General features: G+C 40.1%; 1 protein-coding gene across 1 annotated transcript in view; it reads right to left on the bottom strand.

Annotated features, from left to right (window-relative positions):
- Positions 1-18,233, bottom strand: part of GRM3 (glutamate metabotropic receptor 3) — a 225,784-nt gene that overhangs the window by 86,695 nt on the left and 120,856 nt on the right. Inside the window, exon 2 of the mRNA XM_036064732.2 lies at positions 10,807-11,419. Coding sequence (XP_035920625.1) covers positions 10,807-11,274 — 468 coding nt within the window. The 5' untranslated portion in view covers positions 11,275-11,419. The remainder of the gene's footprint in view (positions 1-10,806; positions 11,420-18,233) is intronic.

Genomic DNA, 18,233 nt, shown 5'->3' with positions numbered 1-18,233 from the left:
ACCCTGAAGTCACTTGTATAACAATGATATGACAAATACAGCCTTACCAACAAGAAAGGCATTTCTACCCTTGTTGGTTGTTAACCAAAGGCCAAAAGTTGTTGGTATGCTTGGGGGGAGCTGAGGGCTATAGCTTATAGGTTAATATTTAGTTCTGAGGTCCTGGGGCAAAAATTTAGGGCAGAAGGTTCTATACCATGTTATGTGTAGCAAATAGGACTGTGTTATCCATGGTTCCCCTGTTAACTGTTCATTCCTTCAACAGAGCTGTCAGGGATGAAAGCAAATAGTGCACAGGGTTGGAATCAAACAGGCCAATATTTGGAACCCAGCTCCTTCCCTCACTAGTTGCGTGACCTTAGGCAAGTTATTTTAACTATTGAGCTTCAGTTTCCTCATCTGTAGAAAGGAAATAATAGTAGTCCCTCACTTGAAAAGTTGTGTGAGGATGTAGTGATAACACCTGTGAAGTACTTAACTCACTGGCTGGCACTTAGGAAAGGTGATAGAGATGCTGATAATGTCTCACCCCACAGTCATTCATCCAGCAAACTTTGATCAATGCCAATGGTACCAGGCAGTATTCTAAAATTTAGGTCTTTCTGTGATGAGTAATGTATCCTACTATCTTCCACGAAATTATAGTCTGGTATAAGACAAAGAAACATAACCAAGGATTAAAGTTTTGAGGTACATGTATACAAACTTATACAAAACACAGGTGAAAGAGCAATTCATGACACTCAGGTGAGTCATGGCGGGCTCCCATGGCGAGGACACGTTTAGTCTTGATCTTGAAGGATCAGTGAAACTTTGCCAGGCAGAGAAAGAGAAAAGAAAGTTTTGAGGCAGATGGAAGAATATGAAGACAGAGAAGGGTATTTGTTTTAATAGTGTAATAATACAGTTTAGTATTGTTGGGGCAACCAGTGCTTTGCAAGATTTAGTAGAAGGTAAAGAAGAATAGAGGGACTGTGGCTAGACTGCTAAATGTTTTATATGCTTTGCTAATGATTTTGGACTTTATTCTTTAAAAGAGAAAAAGCTATTACAATTTTTAATTAAGGGAATGGCATGATCAAAGTTGTGTTTTAAAAAGGCCATAGTGGATGATATCCAACTTGAAAAGAAAGAAGCAGGGAAGGAAGATAAAATGGACAAAACACTCATTCCAACCTTGGCTGTGAGTTCATGTAATCCCAGTAACGATGAATAAATTCGTACTAGAAATATCAAGAGTGGAGGTGTAAAGAAATGTTTGAGTTCACTTAAAACTGTTTTATTTGGTTGGTAGTAATTACTCAAATACTTATGTCCCCTTTGTTATCCTGTTCGTGTTGTTGCGGGTCACTTGAATCCTTCTTGGAAGGAAGCCGGTCAGAAATAATATTGGTTGTTGGACCGTATAGAAAGGCCGAAGAACATTTAAATCCCTAGAAGCATCTCAGAAAAGTGAACATAAAGACTTTCTTGAATGTGGGGATAAAAACCGAGAGTCAGTTAAATAGCCATCAGTAGCAGTTGGCATTTGCTGGTTGGCATCAACCTGTGTTTATTGTTGCATTTCTTTAAATCTGGTTCTCAGTGATATTCCTCACAACTACTGTGTAAGCATAGGTAATCTGTGCTTAATACAAACATACAGTTTTCACTTCTGTGGAAAGTTACTTTGCTGTAGAAAAATTCGGAACACATTGTAGATGATGTGTTCAATCACATCTGCCTTCCACATTGGGAAAGCTTAATTGCTTGGTTTGTGTTCTGTGAGGCCTCACTGTGAACCTGATGGCAGCTACCCAAGCTGGAGGCATGGTGCCTAGGAGAAAGCAACTCGTCCCTGGGATGCATGCCCTGCACATTCAACCCTATTAAGTGATGGCAAATGTTTCAAGATGCTTTGCCATTCTGACCACTTGGCAAGGAAATCTGGTCTATATTTGGAATATAATTTTTGAAAGTGTGGCTTCTATTGTATTCTCCCCTGTGTTGCCAGTTCCCTCTGTTGGAAGGTAAAATCAGAGCTGGCAAGAATCAAGACTTTGTCACTAGTAACAGAGGGATTTCCATAATGTACCAGGTGGTGATGACAAAAATAGCAACACCACAGTTTTAGTGTCCCAAGTCCCACTGATACACTGCCTGGAGTATCAGTGTTTGCTTAGAGTTTAACTGCAAGTGTTTCTGGAACACTGTTCTTAGATTGCCAAAGTCCATTGATTAGAAACATGCTCCGTAAGTTTTCAATTGCATTTTTCATAGACCAGTAAAAGCACTTCTACTACATTAAATCAATGAAATTTCATTATTATAAACTGCTAAGTGTTGGCTCCTTCCATATCGAAATACTGAGCCTTATGTATATATTGACCCATTTAAAAGGCACATGTTTAATGGTATTTGAAAAGAGAACTTTGTGTTGTTAAAGCAAAATCATATCTCGGGCTTAGCTAAAGGAGTCCTATTTCAATTAGCTTAGCTACTCATCTATCTCATAGTATAAAACACTTGCTGATACGTCAGGAATGTCTGCATTCCTTGCTTGTCATCCTATGACCTCCATCATAGACACGTGGCCGCAATAGAAGCTGGTTCTCAGCCATGGGCCATTCTATTGCCCAGTGGACGGTGGTCCTGATGGGGCTTGTTTCTCACAAGAGTAGTTTCCAAATAAACACATGACAGAAGGGGAATTAATTAGTGAGTAAATTAACCCTAAAGCAAAGAGAAAAACAAACCAGTGCATCTTAGATAATTACCTCTGGTGAGAAATTTCTATGATGTCACAATGTTAACAAAAGCATTTTAAAACTGCTGTTGCCTCCTTCCCTATGATAAAGTCCTTGAACAGCATTGTCCTTTTCTTGGAGGAGGGGAAGCAGGAGCAATGAGGGAAGTTTCAAAACAATCAGCTCTGTGAGATTGCTTTAGAATGAAAAGTCTGGAAAGGAAATAAGTAAAAAGATTCTATCTGAGATGACATTTGAATTGGAGTTTTCTGAAACTTAGGCTATGTGTGAGGATGATCAGGATAGCAGTGTGGGAGGCAAGCTGTGGTGATCCTAATGTTGATTCTGCTACTTGCAAAGTGGTAGAGACTTAAACTTGGTACCAGACCTTTATGACCCTCAGTTCCCCCCCAAGAATTGTTTCTCTTGGACTGGAGATATTAAAAGTTTAAAAAAAAAAGCTAACATAATTATAATATCAACAATAATATGTACTAAAATCTAAAATTTTAAATGCTCATTATGTGTGAAACACTATTTTTTGTGGGTTTTATGTATTTTCTCATTCATTTAATTCCTATACTAAGCCAGTAAGAGAGTATTACTAGTATCTCCATCTTAGACATGAGGAAAGAGGCAATGAAGGCTTAAATCAATCCTCATCAGTCCACGTGCAGAGTTTTTGTTTTGTTTTGTTTTGTTTTTGTTTTTAAAGATTTCTAAAATTTATTTATTAGAGAGAGAGAGCATGAGAGGGGGGACGGTCAGAGGGAGAAGCATGCTCCTCGCCAAACAGGGAGCCCGATGTGGGACTCGATCCCAGGACTCCAGGATCATGACCTGAGCCGAAGGCAGTCGCTTAACCAGCTGAGCCACCCAGGCACCCCACATGCAGAGTTTTAAATCAGTGAGCTGAAATTTTTCAAGAAAGGCATGCTAAAAATGTATAGTTGTAGCATATCTGTACTATGATCACTGTAGCTGCAATATTAAGCTTACTACATGCAACTCTCATCTTTACTTTTGTGATGAAAGACACACTAAAAATGGATTCACAAATGGATCTCTAAAGCTGTCACTCTGCTTTTTTTTGAGGACAGGATGATATTTCCTTCTCTTTTGCATAAGCTATGCACACAGTATGTGACATGCTTCGTACTCTGATGACTCTGTGTGGAGAGACTGTGTAGAGCTAGACTGGACTAGGGACGTGGTCCTGACCGTATCTGGAATGGCCCTGAGTGCCCAGCTTCTAAAGGCAAATGAAGTAGAACCCCCAGAGCTGCTCTCAAATCAAGGCATCCTTCGTGGCACAGGTATGGGCAGTGGAGGAGGGGAGAGTGGGGGGAGACCTTTGTCCCACATGCTCACTTTGCTGCTTCATCTTTCTTTTGCATCAAACCCAGGTTTTCCACTACTGGAAAATACTTATTTTGAACTTACAAACATCTAGACTGATCTAGAATAGGTGGGTCATAGCTGTGACCCAATCCAAGATTTGTTTAGGGATTTTTTTTTTTTTTTTTTTTTTTTTTTTATTTGACAGAGACAGAGAGAGCAGGAACACAAGCAGGGGGAGTGGGAGAGGGAGAAGCAGGCTTCCCGCAGAGCAGGGAGCCCGATGCGGGGCTCGATCCCAGGACCCTGGGACCATGACCTGAGCTGAAGGCAGATGCTTAACAACTGAGCCACCCAGGCGCCCCTAGGGATTTTTAATCTTCTGGATATGTAGTAGGTTATCATCCTGTTAATTCTTTCAATTCATTAAAAAAAAAAGTTTATTCTTAGCCTGGTAGAGGCATTATATTAAGTGCCCTTGGTACAAAGGCAAAAGGGTATGTTTCCTAAACTCAGGTGGCTTATAGTTTGGTGGAAGAAAAGATATGCAAATAAATAATTGTACTTAATAAGATAGTAGCAGAGGTATGCGTTTAGGTAGTGGGAACTTGGGAAAGGTTACTCAAGAAGGGTAGGGTTGGAACTGGGAACTGAAGGTAGGTAGGGTTTGGCAAGGTCTGCAGACAGCTAAAGAACATTACGTTCCAGGTGGAAGAAACACTGTGCTCTCTCTTTCATGAAAGAATGTGCAGATGGTAACTGGGAGACTATGAGAAAGTGACTTTCCAGGGAGACTTCAGAGGCAGGCTTTCTGTTTACACTGATGTGAATGTCTTTTTCCTGTTCATGTCCATTCCTTCCTGCTCATTCTGTTATTCTCTCTAGTCTCCTAGGGCTTATGATGTCAAGTGATACTCTGGTCCTTTTCTTGTCCCTGTTTTATGTATGGATTTGATATTTCCTAATTTGCTTATCCAAGCCTCAGGGGCTCATGAGTGTCTATTTTTAAATTTTATTTTATATTCTCTCTGCTCCACATTACCCAGACTCTACACAACTGTGTTCTTGATGTTCCTGAAATATAAATGCTTAATAGATGCTTATTTTCTGTTGAAAAATGATTTTATGAGAGTCCTAGTTGTAATATGCAGGTAATTGAGATGCTCGATTCACCAAATTCCTAAAAATACTACCATAATCAAGTGAAATAACAACTGGCTGGGCTTCTTCAAAGTGAGCCTGACAGAAAAGAGATGTTATTTATTTTGCTTCATGTTTTAGATACTACTTCCCTTGTAATCCTTTATATCGCAATAGTAGAGTATTTTGCTCGTGCAACATATAATTATAAAATTAAGAAATGTCCTTAAATGCCATATGTTGCTTCATTCTCCTCAAAACTAGGCCAGTTTTGCTTGAACACCTCCAGTGACAGAGGACTGACTTCCTCATACCCCCTGCTCTTTCATTTCTAGGACATGTCCCTTACGTTGGCCCTAAATGCGCCTTGTTCTAGGTCAGTGACTGCCAGTGGGGAAGGGCCATAATTCTGTGATTTGGCAGGGCATGGACACATTTTTGGATGTCACAACTTTACAACTTGACGTGTTGCTGGCATCCAGTCCAGTGGGTGGGGGCCAGTGATGCTGCTAATCCTCCTACAAAGCACAGGGGCAGCCCCAGTCCAATAGCGCCAACGCTGAGAAACGCTGCTCTAGATGCACCTTATTTATCCACAGAAAAATTATAAATTTTTCCATCCAGCAGTCTGTCTGATACTTGGACACAGCTAACTGCACGAAGGCTCTTGTCCCTCCAAGTCCTTTGACTATTTTTCTAATGCTGTTATAATAAGACCAGCAATTCATGTGTGACTCTTCCCAAAGCATTTAAAAGAAAAGGAGGGAAGCATTGAGGAGGGCAATGCTTCATACAGATTGACCCGTGGTGGACCACGTTTGCACTGTGCACTTGGGTGGAGGAATCATAGAATGGTGTCTTGATGTGCTATTTGTTCCCCTTGCCCTGTTTAGATAAAATCTGTGAAACTCACTGCAAGGGATTTAGTCAAGGGAGTTATTCTTGTCAGGGAGATGATGTGAGTAATGCGTGGCATGTCCAAATCCATGTCACGATAAACAAGAATGTTATAATGACCCTCTCCCAGGGTAAGAGAGGTCCCAGGATGTGGATATTGCTAAAAATTCTGTTAAAGCATCTGACTATCCCAGGCACGAGAAAGAGGTAGTGAGATCCTCTCAAGGCTCAAGGGTCTCTTCTGACCTTTCTATGAGTTCACCTTGTAGATGCCATCTAACCCGTGTCCTCATTTGTTGTGAGGTCACTTTAACACTCAGGGACACAACTGGGTCAACTTATACCTGTCATTTCAGTTAAAATGTGCTCCAGGTTGGCAAGAAAGACTGAAAAAATGATACAGCCTCTGAAAAGGAGTCAGGAACATTTTTTTGGAAGGATTCAATGGACATTTTTGAATGGACAATTGAGCTCTAACTACAGTTTGTTTAAAAAGGTGCAAGCATAAACAATGCTTCAAAATAAGTACCATGTAGACAATCGCCCAGCTGAAGGCAACCAGCCTGATCCTCTTCTTGAATAAATACTGTTTTCCCTCAAAGTGGGTGGATTGCAGGCTTATAGAGAAGAGCAGAGTCATCTTAAAAGTGCTTTGAAAAGAAACTGATTCACCAGAGGGGGCGAATTAGACCCTGTGTATGTTTGCTAATAAAGAAGGGTTTTTGATGCTAGCTTTCATTGATTATCCAGTTAAGAAATCAATACTGTTGTTTTATAAAAAGGACAACCACAGACTAGTTTGCACTGCTTAATAAGAACGTTGGGAAAATAATTATTAAGGTCTTCATCCATGGTGATACAGCTTAACTCAGCAAATCATTAAGAATTTCCCCTTTCAGGCAGTTTTCACTCTCTGCAAACAATAGCTATTGTATGAGCTAGCCCAGCAGGGGGCATCTCCTCTGCTGACTTCCGGAGAGTTCTTTTCTGTTAGTGAGGAGATAATGAAAGAAGAGGAAGCTGGAGAGAAAACATCTCCTGGAGCAATCCCACCAATAAAGCAATCTAGGCTCACACGGGGAGATTATTGTCATTCTCTAAAATTCTCTCACCAGGCAATTTTGTGACAGAAAACTCTGTGCTCTGGTTTGGGACTGGGCACTACAATTAGATGATAGGAGTTTTTAACAGTGGTGGATTCATGATAGTACATTTCTTCTACAGCTTCACCCTCTTTTTTCCCTCTGCTCAGTTCAAGCAAAGATACTTTCCAATAAATATTCAGGGAGTCTGAAGTAGTTAAAAATGGATTGCAGTGTTGACTGACGTGAATGAATCTTTGTGTCCACCAGCTACACGCTGTCACCACAGTTACCAGAGACCGGGGTCTATGATGAGATTCAGTCCAGGAGCAGTAGGTGAGTGCAAGGGATACCCTGAAAAAGCCACTCTCCTAAAATGTTTTCTTCCTTAGTGTACAAGAGTGCTTTCAGTTCACCGTTAGAAATGTATCGCTTTGGATTGCTTTTGACTATTGGTTTTAAAATTCTTATTAAAAGGTTTGTTTCAAATATATAACACACTTTAATTCCTAGCTCTGTCTCTAAGAGCCCCCTAGGACCTCTCTTCATTCTTGATGCCTAGCTGAAAGCAAGGCCCTGTGGGGAAGGGTCCCTTGGAAAGCTGTCTGGAGTCCAGTGTGTAGACACATCACTCCACCTCCTAGCTTACCTGGGACGGGACCAGTGTGGGGTCTAGTTAGAGCCTGAGCACTCAGGACACCAGGAGGTGTCCTTTTAGGAGGGAGTGAAGCCCTCTTTGTACTTCCTCTCCAGCTCACCCCGTTACTTGTGTCAAGGCCTTTTCCTCTGGCACCCGGACATTTACCACCATATTCTAATTGGCCTCCAGCATCTCATTCATACTGTGGCCCACCTAGCCTTTCTCCAGTGCAACTGTCATTCTATCAGTCTTCCTCAAAACCTTTCAAAAAGTCGTTTCTGACCTTGCGAGCCACATAAACATATTCTGAATTGTAGCTACTGTTATTTCACAAGAGTACTGTACCTGGAGCCAGATTTTAAGTTCCTTGAGGCCACGCCTGTGTTCCCTCTTACTTTAGTGGTCTTTCTATCCTTGTCACAGTGCAGGACACAAAGAAGGGGATATATACAGATTGACTTGCTGTTGAAGTACATGGGGCTCCAACAGTGGTTTGGCCACTGGGAGGGCCGTGGAGTTGGTTTGAGGTATGACTCTTCCACTGACTTTTCGTATCATTGTGGGGGACAAAATAGGTACCGTTTATTGAATCTGTTAGTGTTTTGGTGAGGCATTTCCCACAGATACCCTCAATTTATCCTCTCAACAACTTGTCAAGATAGATGCTATTTTGCTTATTTTACAGGTAGGCCAGTAAATGATGGAGTTGAAATTAAAACCCAAGTCTTTCCGGTGCCAAAATTGATATCCTTTTCATTATAGCATGATCCTTTTGGTTTCCTTAGTTATACTATGGAGACAGAAACTATGTCAGCATTTGTGACTTTATGGTGATATTGGCCAGAGGAATGAAATAATAAGCCAGGTCCTTTGATGATTAAGAAGTGGCTTCTTCCCTTGTGAACTTGTACAGGATTTTAATAGCCCAGACTTTTTTTTTCTAAAACAATTTGCCCTTTTTTGAGGAGTACATAGGTAGTGAATGAGTAAAATTAGATTTAAAAAAATCTATGTGCCTGGCACAGTTTGTTAATTACTTTGGATAAATAGGTATTTACACATCTGTTGCAGAATGTTATTTACTGCACTGGGAGAAACTAAGGTCAGAAAAGCATATATGTAATCCCTTACCAGTGGTAATATCAGGTATAACATAAATATTTATAAAATGATTGACACTCATCTGGTGAAATTATTATTGAAAGATAACAGACACATATTTTTAATTCTCTCTGCTCAAATAGCAAATCCCATCTCTCCTGATCCAAATATAGAAATAGTGGCAAAATTAAGATAACATGCTTTGAGATGTGCAATATTTTCTATCCACCTAATGAAGTCAAAGGGTGTTTATGAAAAACAAATTATCCTAATTACTCATAATATGAGGGTGTGTTCTGAAGAAGGAAAGAAATTTGAAGTACCTCATTTAGAACAGCACAGAATTTTAAATGCAAGGAATCTGGGAGATAGAAATAAGGTTATTCCAATGCAAATAGAGCCAATTTCAGTGGTTTGTGACATATAAAGACAACACGAATGTAATCTGACTTCCTTTAGTGCTTGTGGCTTTGACTGTAGTTATTTAGTAGGAGGCAGAGTACATGACTTAGAATCATGGACTTTTATTACTGTAACAAAAAATATTGAACTACGGCTAACATATAGAAATCATATGGGATGGTTGAAAGAGCACAAAAGTATGCAAGATCTGAGTTCTAGTTCTTGAGCTACCTACCAATGGGTGTTTTCATGAAACCAGTCTTTCTGGGGCTTGGGAAAGTGACAAGATTGGGTTAGACAATTTCTCAGCTCTTTTCTGTCTCTAAAATTCCGTGACCCTGTAAGTGAGCGTTGCTAGAGTTTGAATAATATGTTCCTTCTTTTCCCAACAAAATTATGAGAGCCAATTATCAGCTTTCTTTCTAATTTAAGTTGCATGCTTAATTGTTCCCTTTTTTTCTTTATGGTAGTAATTCAGTGGTTTTTCTGTGTGCATTTTTCAGATTTACACCATGAGAAATTGTTGACGATTAATCTCTGAACAAAATGATGCCTTAGTAAAAATTAGTGTAAAAAAATAGTGTTTAGATGTTATTTCTTCTGTGGCTGAAGCATCGATGGCTTCAAATCATCATGCCACCTTATCCCCACCTCCTTGGTGACATAACTTTGCAGCACTTGTCCTGTGGGTAAGACACATTTCTCTGCTCCTTGACTCTGGGCTGAGTCCTGTCTGTTGCTTTGGGTAATGGGCTGCTAGCAGATGCGACACAAGCAGAAGCCTGGAAGGGGCATGTGCAGTGAAGTTTGCATGCCCTTGCACGTCTACCATGTCTCCGAGAAGAACTTGTTTGGGCTAGCCCACTGATTCCAGGTGGAGAATAAGGGACAACCTAGAGTAGAGCCACCCACAGCTGAACCCAGCCTCGATCAGCTCACTCCAGCTGATCTTCAGAATTAAAAACTATAATAATAAATAATTGTTTTTCAAAAATTTTTTATTGTTATGTTAATCACCATACATTACATCATTAGTTTTTGATGTAGTGTTCCATGATTCATTGTTTGTGCACAACACCCAGTGCTCCATGCAAAACGTGCCCTCTTTAATACCCATCACCAGGCTAACCCATCCTCCCACCCCCCTCCCCTCTAGAACTCTCAGTTTGTTTCTCAGAGTCCATCATCTCTCATGGTTCGTCTCCCCCTCTGATTTCCCCCAAATAATTGTTGTTTTAAGTCATTAAATTTTGGGGTAGTTTGCTGTGCTACAGTAGCTACCCAATGCACTTCTAAACAATTTTCATTGCTAGAGAGATGTTCCTTCTGCAAACCTGTCTTATCAAATACCTATAGAAGTCATCAATTATATTGTTAATATCATCCATTAATGAAATCATTCGAATATTTTCTTTTTGTTTCCCCGGGACATAAAACCAAAGAGACATGACATTTTAGCAATAGCACTGGCCAGTCTTACCTGTATGGAAACACTGCTGTATGAGCCGCCAATGACCCCTGCAATGAGCAGTGGGATATTTTCTTGAATGGCATAGGATCCATCAGGACACATATACTCAGCTTCATCCACTTTAGTCAAAGATGCCCTGACAAATTCCAGCGATTGCTCTAATGCATAGGTATCCCTTGAACATGTATCCAAAATGTGTACACCCAACTTCACTCCTGGCAGCAAGTAATTGTCTTTGTTGATTTCATCAATAGCAAACAACATGGCTTCCAGGCGTTGGATCCCTCGGTCTTCATTGATTCGCCCACATTCTTCAGTTCCAGTGCCTTTTTCATTAATAGGAAACAGACCCCCTAAAACAAGGTCACCTTCTATTTTAATCTCCCTCCTCAGAAAGTTATGGTCTCCTAAAGAGAGTAAAAATCCTTTCGAAAACAAAGCTAACGTGAGAACTTGTAGTCTTGTCAACATCTTCATGAATCCCGTTTCTGTACCTCTTGGGAGATATCAATGGATGAAGCCAATGTTGCCCGCTAGTCTTCCTCTCTCATTTCCAAAGTGGATCTTTGGCCTGTCCTTCAGATAAGGGAGGAACAGACTAACAGAGCCTGTCACCAAATTCCTAAAGAGATAAAAAATATATGTACAAAAATGGTACAGAAAACAACAGTGATTGCATGGATGGCCCCCAATCAGATCTTTGAAGGGATCATGACTCAAGTTAGCATTTAGCAAACACATACTGCATCACTGCACCAGACACTCTCCCACAGACACCCTCACCCAGTCCTTACAACACGTGGTGACATAGAGCTCAATCGTTCCATCTCCCAGAAAGGGATCCTGAGGACTAAAGAGGTAAAGTGACTTGACAAAGTGTACCTAGAATGGAGGTAGTGTTTAGACTCTGGTTTTCCTAATGCCAAGTGCAGTACTCCATCTACTCAGTCATTGACTTCGCTATTGGTAGCGCAGTAACTTGGATATGAGTCTTGATCCCTTCTCTTTCAGCTCCATTTATAGACAACCACTTTTTATTCACTCTTTTCTTTCCATTTGGGGACAAAACAAAGCACAACGAGAACTCTTTCAGTGTTTCTGCATTTCTACAACCACATTCCTGCCCTCCCTTCACTTCAGATACTCTCAGCCCACTACAATCAAGATTCTGCCTTCACTGATTTAAAAAAAAAAAAAAAGAGCTCTGGAAAAAGCTACTACTGATCTACTAGCTTCCAAATCCACTGACCCCATTGTAGTCCTCATTTTACTTGACCTTAATTGAAATTCTGACTCCTTTCTATCTGTTCTAACTTCCTAGGTTTCTGTTCTCTTGCTTCTACATCTCAGATTCCATTGTTGAAGCCCTCCTCCCCACCCCCACTTCTGTAGGTCATCCAGTTTCACGGTTTCACTATCACTGAAATGACTCCTAGGTTAGCTGCCTCCTAAACAGCTCTGCCTACACATTCCCCTGACATCTCAAGGCCTCTGGGTTATAACTTCTCCCTTATCTCTGAATGGATCTTCTCTGTACCCAGGTTTTCAAGCCAGAAACCTGCAAGCTGGAGCCCTTCCCATTTAACTCCTTCCCACACTTAATTAGCCACTAAGTCCTGTAAAGTCTACCTGTTTAACATCTCTCAAAGCCACCGCCTTGTTTATAACCCCACTGTGGTCGGCTCTTGTTACCGCTAACAGGACCATAGCAGATTTCTGTAGAGCTGCTGCAGGCCCTAAAAGCATGTTTTTATGAGTTAGGAAAAGATAACCTTCCTCAAGTACAAAATTTTCAGATTTATTATTGTATAACTTGTACTACAGATGCTGAGTAAAGTCCATTTGCTGATCTCTGCCTCCTCCAACCAGTGGCAGGCAACTCCTGATGTGGCCCTCACAGTTAGAGGAATATAGTGATTACTAGTATGGGGGTTTGCATAACAAGTTGTAATTTAGGACAGTTCCATAAATCAAGCTTCTTTTTACAAAAAAGGCGAGAACATATGCACCTTCTAGGAATCAGACAAAGCCTAGCTATGAGGATCATGTTTTGACAATAGGTTAGGGTCTTCTCAGGGAGCTTTCCAGAATCCTGGTGTGGAGTGGCCCGGTTGCATGCACACGAACCCAATGGACCTACTGTTGTACTCCTTGCCACTCAGCTCCCGGGCGCTAGAGCAAACACTGGCCAACGCCCTCGCTCTACCTGTTCACTGCCCTTCTCCCCACATGATGCAAGCTTACTATTTTTAGAATTGGGTGGGAGAGGCGGTAGCAGAGATTCCTGGCGCATTCTCCTGACAGGTACAGGTGCCTGTCCCTGTGTGTGGTTTGGTGTGCCTGTCCGCTCTCCTGCTTTTGTGCATGATTATGTGGGGTTTTATGAAGGAGGGGGCTCTCCTGGCTGCATCTCAACTTAGGATGTCTGAAAGCCACACCACCTGTGTGCTGTCGGAGAGGTTAGCAAATGTTAATCATCTGAATGGGGTCCCATTAGAGAAGGTACTTGAATAATGCATAATCTTAATTGCTGTTCAGAATGGCCCATCTCCTGTCAATCTGTACTGACTTCCTTTTGCCTCTAGGTTGAAGAATTGACTTTGTCATGCTCTATGATCTTGTCCCTGGCTGGCTGTCAAGTCTCACTGCTCACCAGGCCCGTCAGTTCCATCCCACCTCTTATGTCCCAGCTGTTACCGAACCATGTTTATCTGAGAGGACATCTAGAATGTTGATGGCCCCTTGGTTCTGCTCATGTTTTTCCCTTTGCCACAAACGCCCTTCAATATCCATTTGTCTGGTAAACACCCACTTATCATTTAAAACTCAGTAGTCACCATCAAGAAAGGCCAAGAATTTTTTCCTATCTTCCTTGCCCAGTCAAATCGTTTACTTCCTGCTTTATATTCCTACTGTAGCTAGTTCCAGAAATGTTTGCTGTTGCTATTATAATTCTTACTTGTTTCCTTGTCTGCTCATTGGGAATAAGGAAAATAGCACAACATTGAGGATTTTTAAGGTATGAAGAAAAAAAATCAAATCTCAACAACAACAAAAAAACTAGAGACAGGAACTAGTCCAGTACGTGCTTCAACATTTTTGACATTTCTCCCTTCTCACGTTAGCAGTGCCCTTTAAAGCCTGGCTTTCCACGTGCTTTCTGTTCCTTTCGCGTGGAGCAAGTGATGGGTTGTTTTCTTGAGACACACGAGTCATCTGGGTTTTGTTTTGTTTATTTAGGTGTGAGCCTCAGCAATGACAACGGCAGTCATTGGAATGCTCAGTGTTAGCCTAGAGCCTCTCTGGGAGATCTGCCACAGGGCACCAGAAAGTCTAATAATAATAATTTTTTAAAAAGTTGATACTGTGGTAGGTTTTTTTGTTTGTTTGTTTCATATCAATTTCTAGTCTCTCTTTGATCTTTATGTGCAGTTCCCTTTGAAGCAAAACAGCCACAGAAGGCAAAACTCACTGCGATCATTATCGTTAAGGATAAAGCAGCAGAAATGGCTCTATAAAATAATTGTTTTATGGACCTAATAAAAGAGAATAGCTAATTAAAAGAAGGTCATCAACACAATCTTACCATATACCTATGAAAAAAAGTGTAGATATATTTTGAATCGGAAGAAAGTTTGACTGCTCAAATAATAAAGATGACCTTATATAAGTTTATGGAAAACTTAATTTTCTCTTAAGAAAATGCTCTTCGCCAAAGCAGACTTGAAAGGGAACATCACATTCTACTGAAAGTCCTAATACATATCAGTCTACCTGTTTCACAGGTAGGGGCTGTGTTTTATTTATCGTTGTGTATCCAGGGCCTGGCTTAGTGTCTGCCTGCAATCCAGAAGGTATTCAACAAGTACTTCCTGAAGGCCATCCATGGCTATTATGCTTGCAGATGACTCTTTACTATTTTACTTGTGGCACAGTAAAAGGGAACTAAAGTAGAGAAAGGGGTTATTTTATTTCATCACCCAAGGGCTCTTATCCTATTATACTCTTTGATGGTAGGACCGCTAACAGGTAGAACTAGAGGAATTATTCTGTAAAGATGCTGGGGTGTAATGCTGCCTTTGTATTTGGCAGTTGCTGCTGAGGTGGGTCCCTATGAAGCTGGGAGGGACGTGGCCTCAGATTGACCTACATTTACTCAAGCGAAAACTTCAGTCAGGAGAATACTAACTTAGGAACATGCGTATTATCCTATTTCAAAGCATCAGAGATGCATCCACTCATCAAATATTTATTGAACACCTACTATGTGTGTGCTAGGCTGTGAGCTGGCTATGTAGAATACAAACTTTAATTGCAAACAAATGGACATTATCTCTGCTGTCAAATGGCATTCTAAATGCTTAGGTATTTTGATTTAGAAAGTGATGGAAAACTACTCATCTCTGTTTCTACCAACTATCGCTGTCATTGATGAAATCTTTTTTTAATAATTTTTATTTTTTTAAAGATTTTATTTATTCATTTGAGAGAGAGAGAGACAGAGTGAGCACAAGCAGAGGGAGAGGGAGAAGCAGACTCCCAGCTGAGTAGGGAGCCCAATGCGGGGTTCGATCCCAGGACCTGGAGATCATAACCTGAGCCAAAGGCAGACACTTAACCGACTGAGCCACCCAGGCGCCCCTATTCATGAAAATCTTAAAAATAAATTTACCCATGGGTTTCCTTTAAGGTGGTAATTGTTATTAAGTGCTTGACTCAAAAAGCAATCCATTACATATTACATATATATGTTCAAAAATTAGATATACAGATCTTAAAAACGAGTTGACTGACAATGTTATGTAAATTATTTTTCCTTTAAGCCCTCTGACAAGGCATCTTGGAGTAACATTTAATGTAGTCTTAGAGAATTACAAATTAAAAATCAATTAGAGTAATGTTGAAATACACGGTCTTAATATTTTCTTATTTACCTTTTCCTTAAAGCAAAATTTAAAATGATTATGACCGTAGGGCCATGAATAATTTAAAAACACTTAGCATTATTTAAAATGAAGCCCTAAGAGCTAAAAGAACAGGAAATTAAAATTTAACATGGGAAAATAGACAAACATGCTTAATTTAATGCAACTGTTTATCTCTGAGTAACAGCTTATCGGATTGTGGCAAAGGGCACCAACCACTTCTTTTCAGGTTCCTTTCATTATAAATCAGTCAGCAGCACATTCCCCAGATAAACAGGCTCCCTACTGTAGCCACATTCATATGCAGCTGGAGAACAGTGGCTCTGCAGTCAGAGCTCTCCGTTCAGGGATGATGAGTGATGTGTCAACTATAAACAAGCATGTGTAGCCCTCTCTGTAGGCAACCTGCTCACCAATGTTTTATTAATCGGTGCATTAATAGTATCTCAGAGGTTTGCTGTGAATATAACCCCTGGAATATGTGGGCAAGAAGCATCCGCATGCTCTGCATATGCTAGTATGTATTTTCCTTCCTCTCTTGACTTTGCCCAGGGACAGTGTCGAAAATGAAATCCAGTTTGACTCAGTGAATAAGTAGTTTATTCAGGGGAGATATAAGGCCAGCCCCCATGCCCACTCCCTCCTAAAAAGAAACCCTTAAGTTGCTGAAAGGCTTTGAGTGTTCAAAGCCTTCCTTGCACATCCAACTGATTTGGAGAAAGTTTAGGGTTAGTGATATTGTATGAAATTCGGTTGCACATTTGGTTATAAAATATTCAGCTGCCAGAATTACAGGCAATAAAAGACATGGCCTTTGTCCTTGAACTGCCATTTTTCAATTGGGTAAACAGAGCCTGTAGCTTACTGACATTTTTAATAGCAGGACGTATCATGCACAATTCTAATTCCTTTACTCTTCCTAGGCAACAAAAGTATTTTTTTTCTAGAAGTCTTTAAGAAATCATTATAAGTAGCTGACTACTTAAAACCCAATCATTTTTAACAAATCTAGCTTAAAACATCTGGCTTAAATTACTCCAACTGTAAGGTGGTCTAATTCCATTTGCTGAATTCCAGTATAGTTTGTGCTATGTTTATCATAATGATCATATTTTGTTTTATATTTATTTGTTTAGGTTTTTTTTTTTTTAATTGAAATTTAGCAATTGGAAATTGTTCTTTCTTTCTTCCTCCTTAGATTGTAAGCTATTGGATATTAAGGACAATGCCTTAGACATTTCTCTACTTCCCATAGTGCCTCACGTATATAGTTGTCACATACTGGTTAAATGATAAATTCCAAGTGGCATGTAAATTTTTGAGAGATTGGTCAGAGGATCGGGAAAATAACTTGGAAATTCCCTGCAGAGAATGAAGAAGATAGCTGAAAAGACCACTTTCCTTTTTTTTTTCCCCCAAAGTGCCCTTATAATAGGTCAAGATTCAACTTTGGTGCTTAGAGAAACTTGACCCAAATAACTCTCAATCTCCCTTTGACTTTGAATTGCTGATTTTTAAGGAAAAAGATATAGAATAAAACTAGAAAAGTTGAGAGCACTTGGAGAAATTAGAAAGGTTAGGACATACACGGGTGTGAAAAATGAAGAATGAAAAACAACACAGGACCTACAGGTCAGGTTCCATGATGCATGAATGACAAGGTGGAAGAGTGGAGACAAGGCCCATGTATTTAGATTTGAAGTTACGGAGGAAAGTTTTGCTTTCTCTCAAATTTTTCTAGTTTGAGGAAGTTTGAGATACCACAATATATATAAAATTTCACATAACCAAAAATGTAAGTCAAGTAGTGGAAATGAATTGACCAGACTCTTTCCTGTGATCCTGTTTTATTCACAGTGAAGATAGAGGAAGGCCCCAAACTCTAAGTGGCTATCTGGAGGAGGGAGATGCTGCCAGTTAGGATGATGGAGCCAGAAAGAGATGTTGATGATTAGAAAAGGAGAAAGGCCCACTTCACTATTTGAACTTTGACCCTCTGCCCCCTGCAAAAAATCACATATGTTATTTCCTTTATCCTCTGAACTTAGAAAAGAGCGTTTTTATGAGGTAGGCAAACAGATTTACAGTTGTGCTAAACTTTAGTCCTTAGGGTAATTGCTGGTAATTTACTTCCAATCAATAATATTAACTTGGTTCATTCAATATAGAGTATATGAAAGATTTATTCACTTTCACCAAAGTAAATCTTTACTGTTCTAAACACCAAACTGCACAGTATTTTCCTATGTGTGTGTGTGGGTGTGTTTTGCCGTTTCAGCTGTTTTTTCATCCTTAAGTTTCCTAACCTCCTTACAAAGCCTTGGAATTGGAGCCTCCCCAAATTCCCTGCAGTCCACCTTTGTCCTTTTCCTCTTAGAAGCTGCCAACTCTAATAGAAGTTATAGGTTTGTCAGCATGAACAGAGAATACAGAAACTGGGTTTTCAAAAGCTTTCCCTCTAGCTCTGGACAAAATGGTAAAGGAGAAAAAATGGAGGAATATTTTTCATTG

Source organism: Halichoerus grypus, chromosome 12, assembly GCF_964656455.1.
Source record: "Halichoerus grypus chromosome 12, mHalGry1.hap1.1, whole genome shotgun sequence".
NCBI classification, from domain to species: domain Eukaryota; kingdom Metazoa; phylum Chordata; class Mammalia; order Carnivora; family Phocidae; genus Halichoerus; species Halichoerus grypus.
Note: the sequence above shows the minus strand (reverse complement) of the source record. Positions and strands in the feature narration are given on the sequence as shown.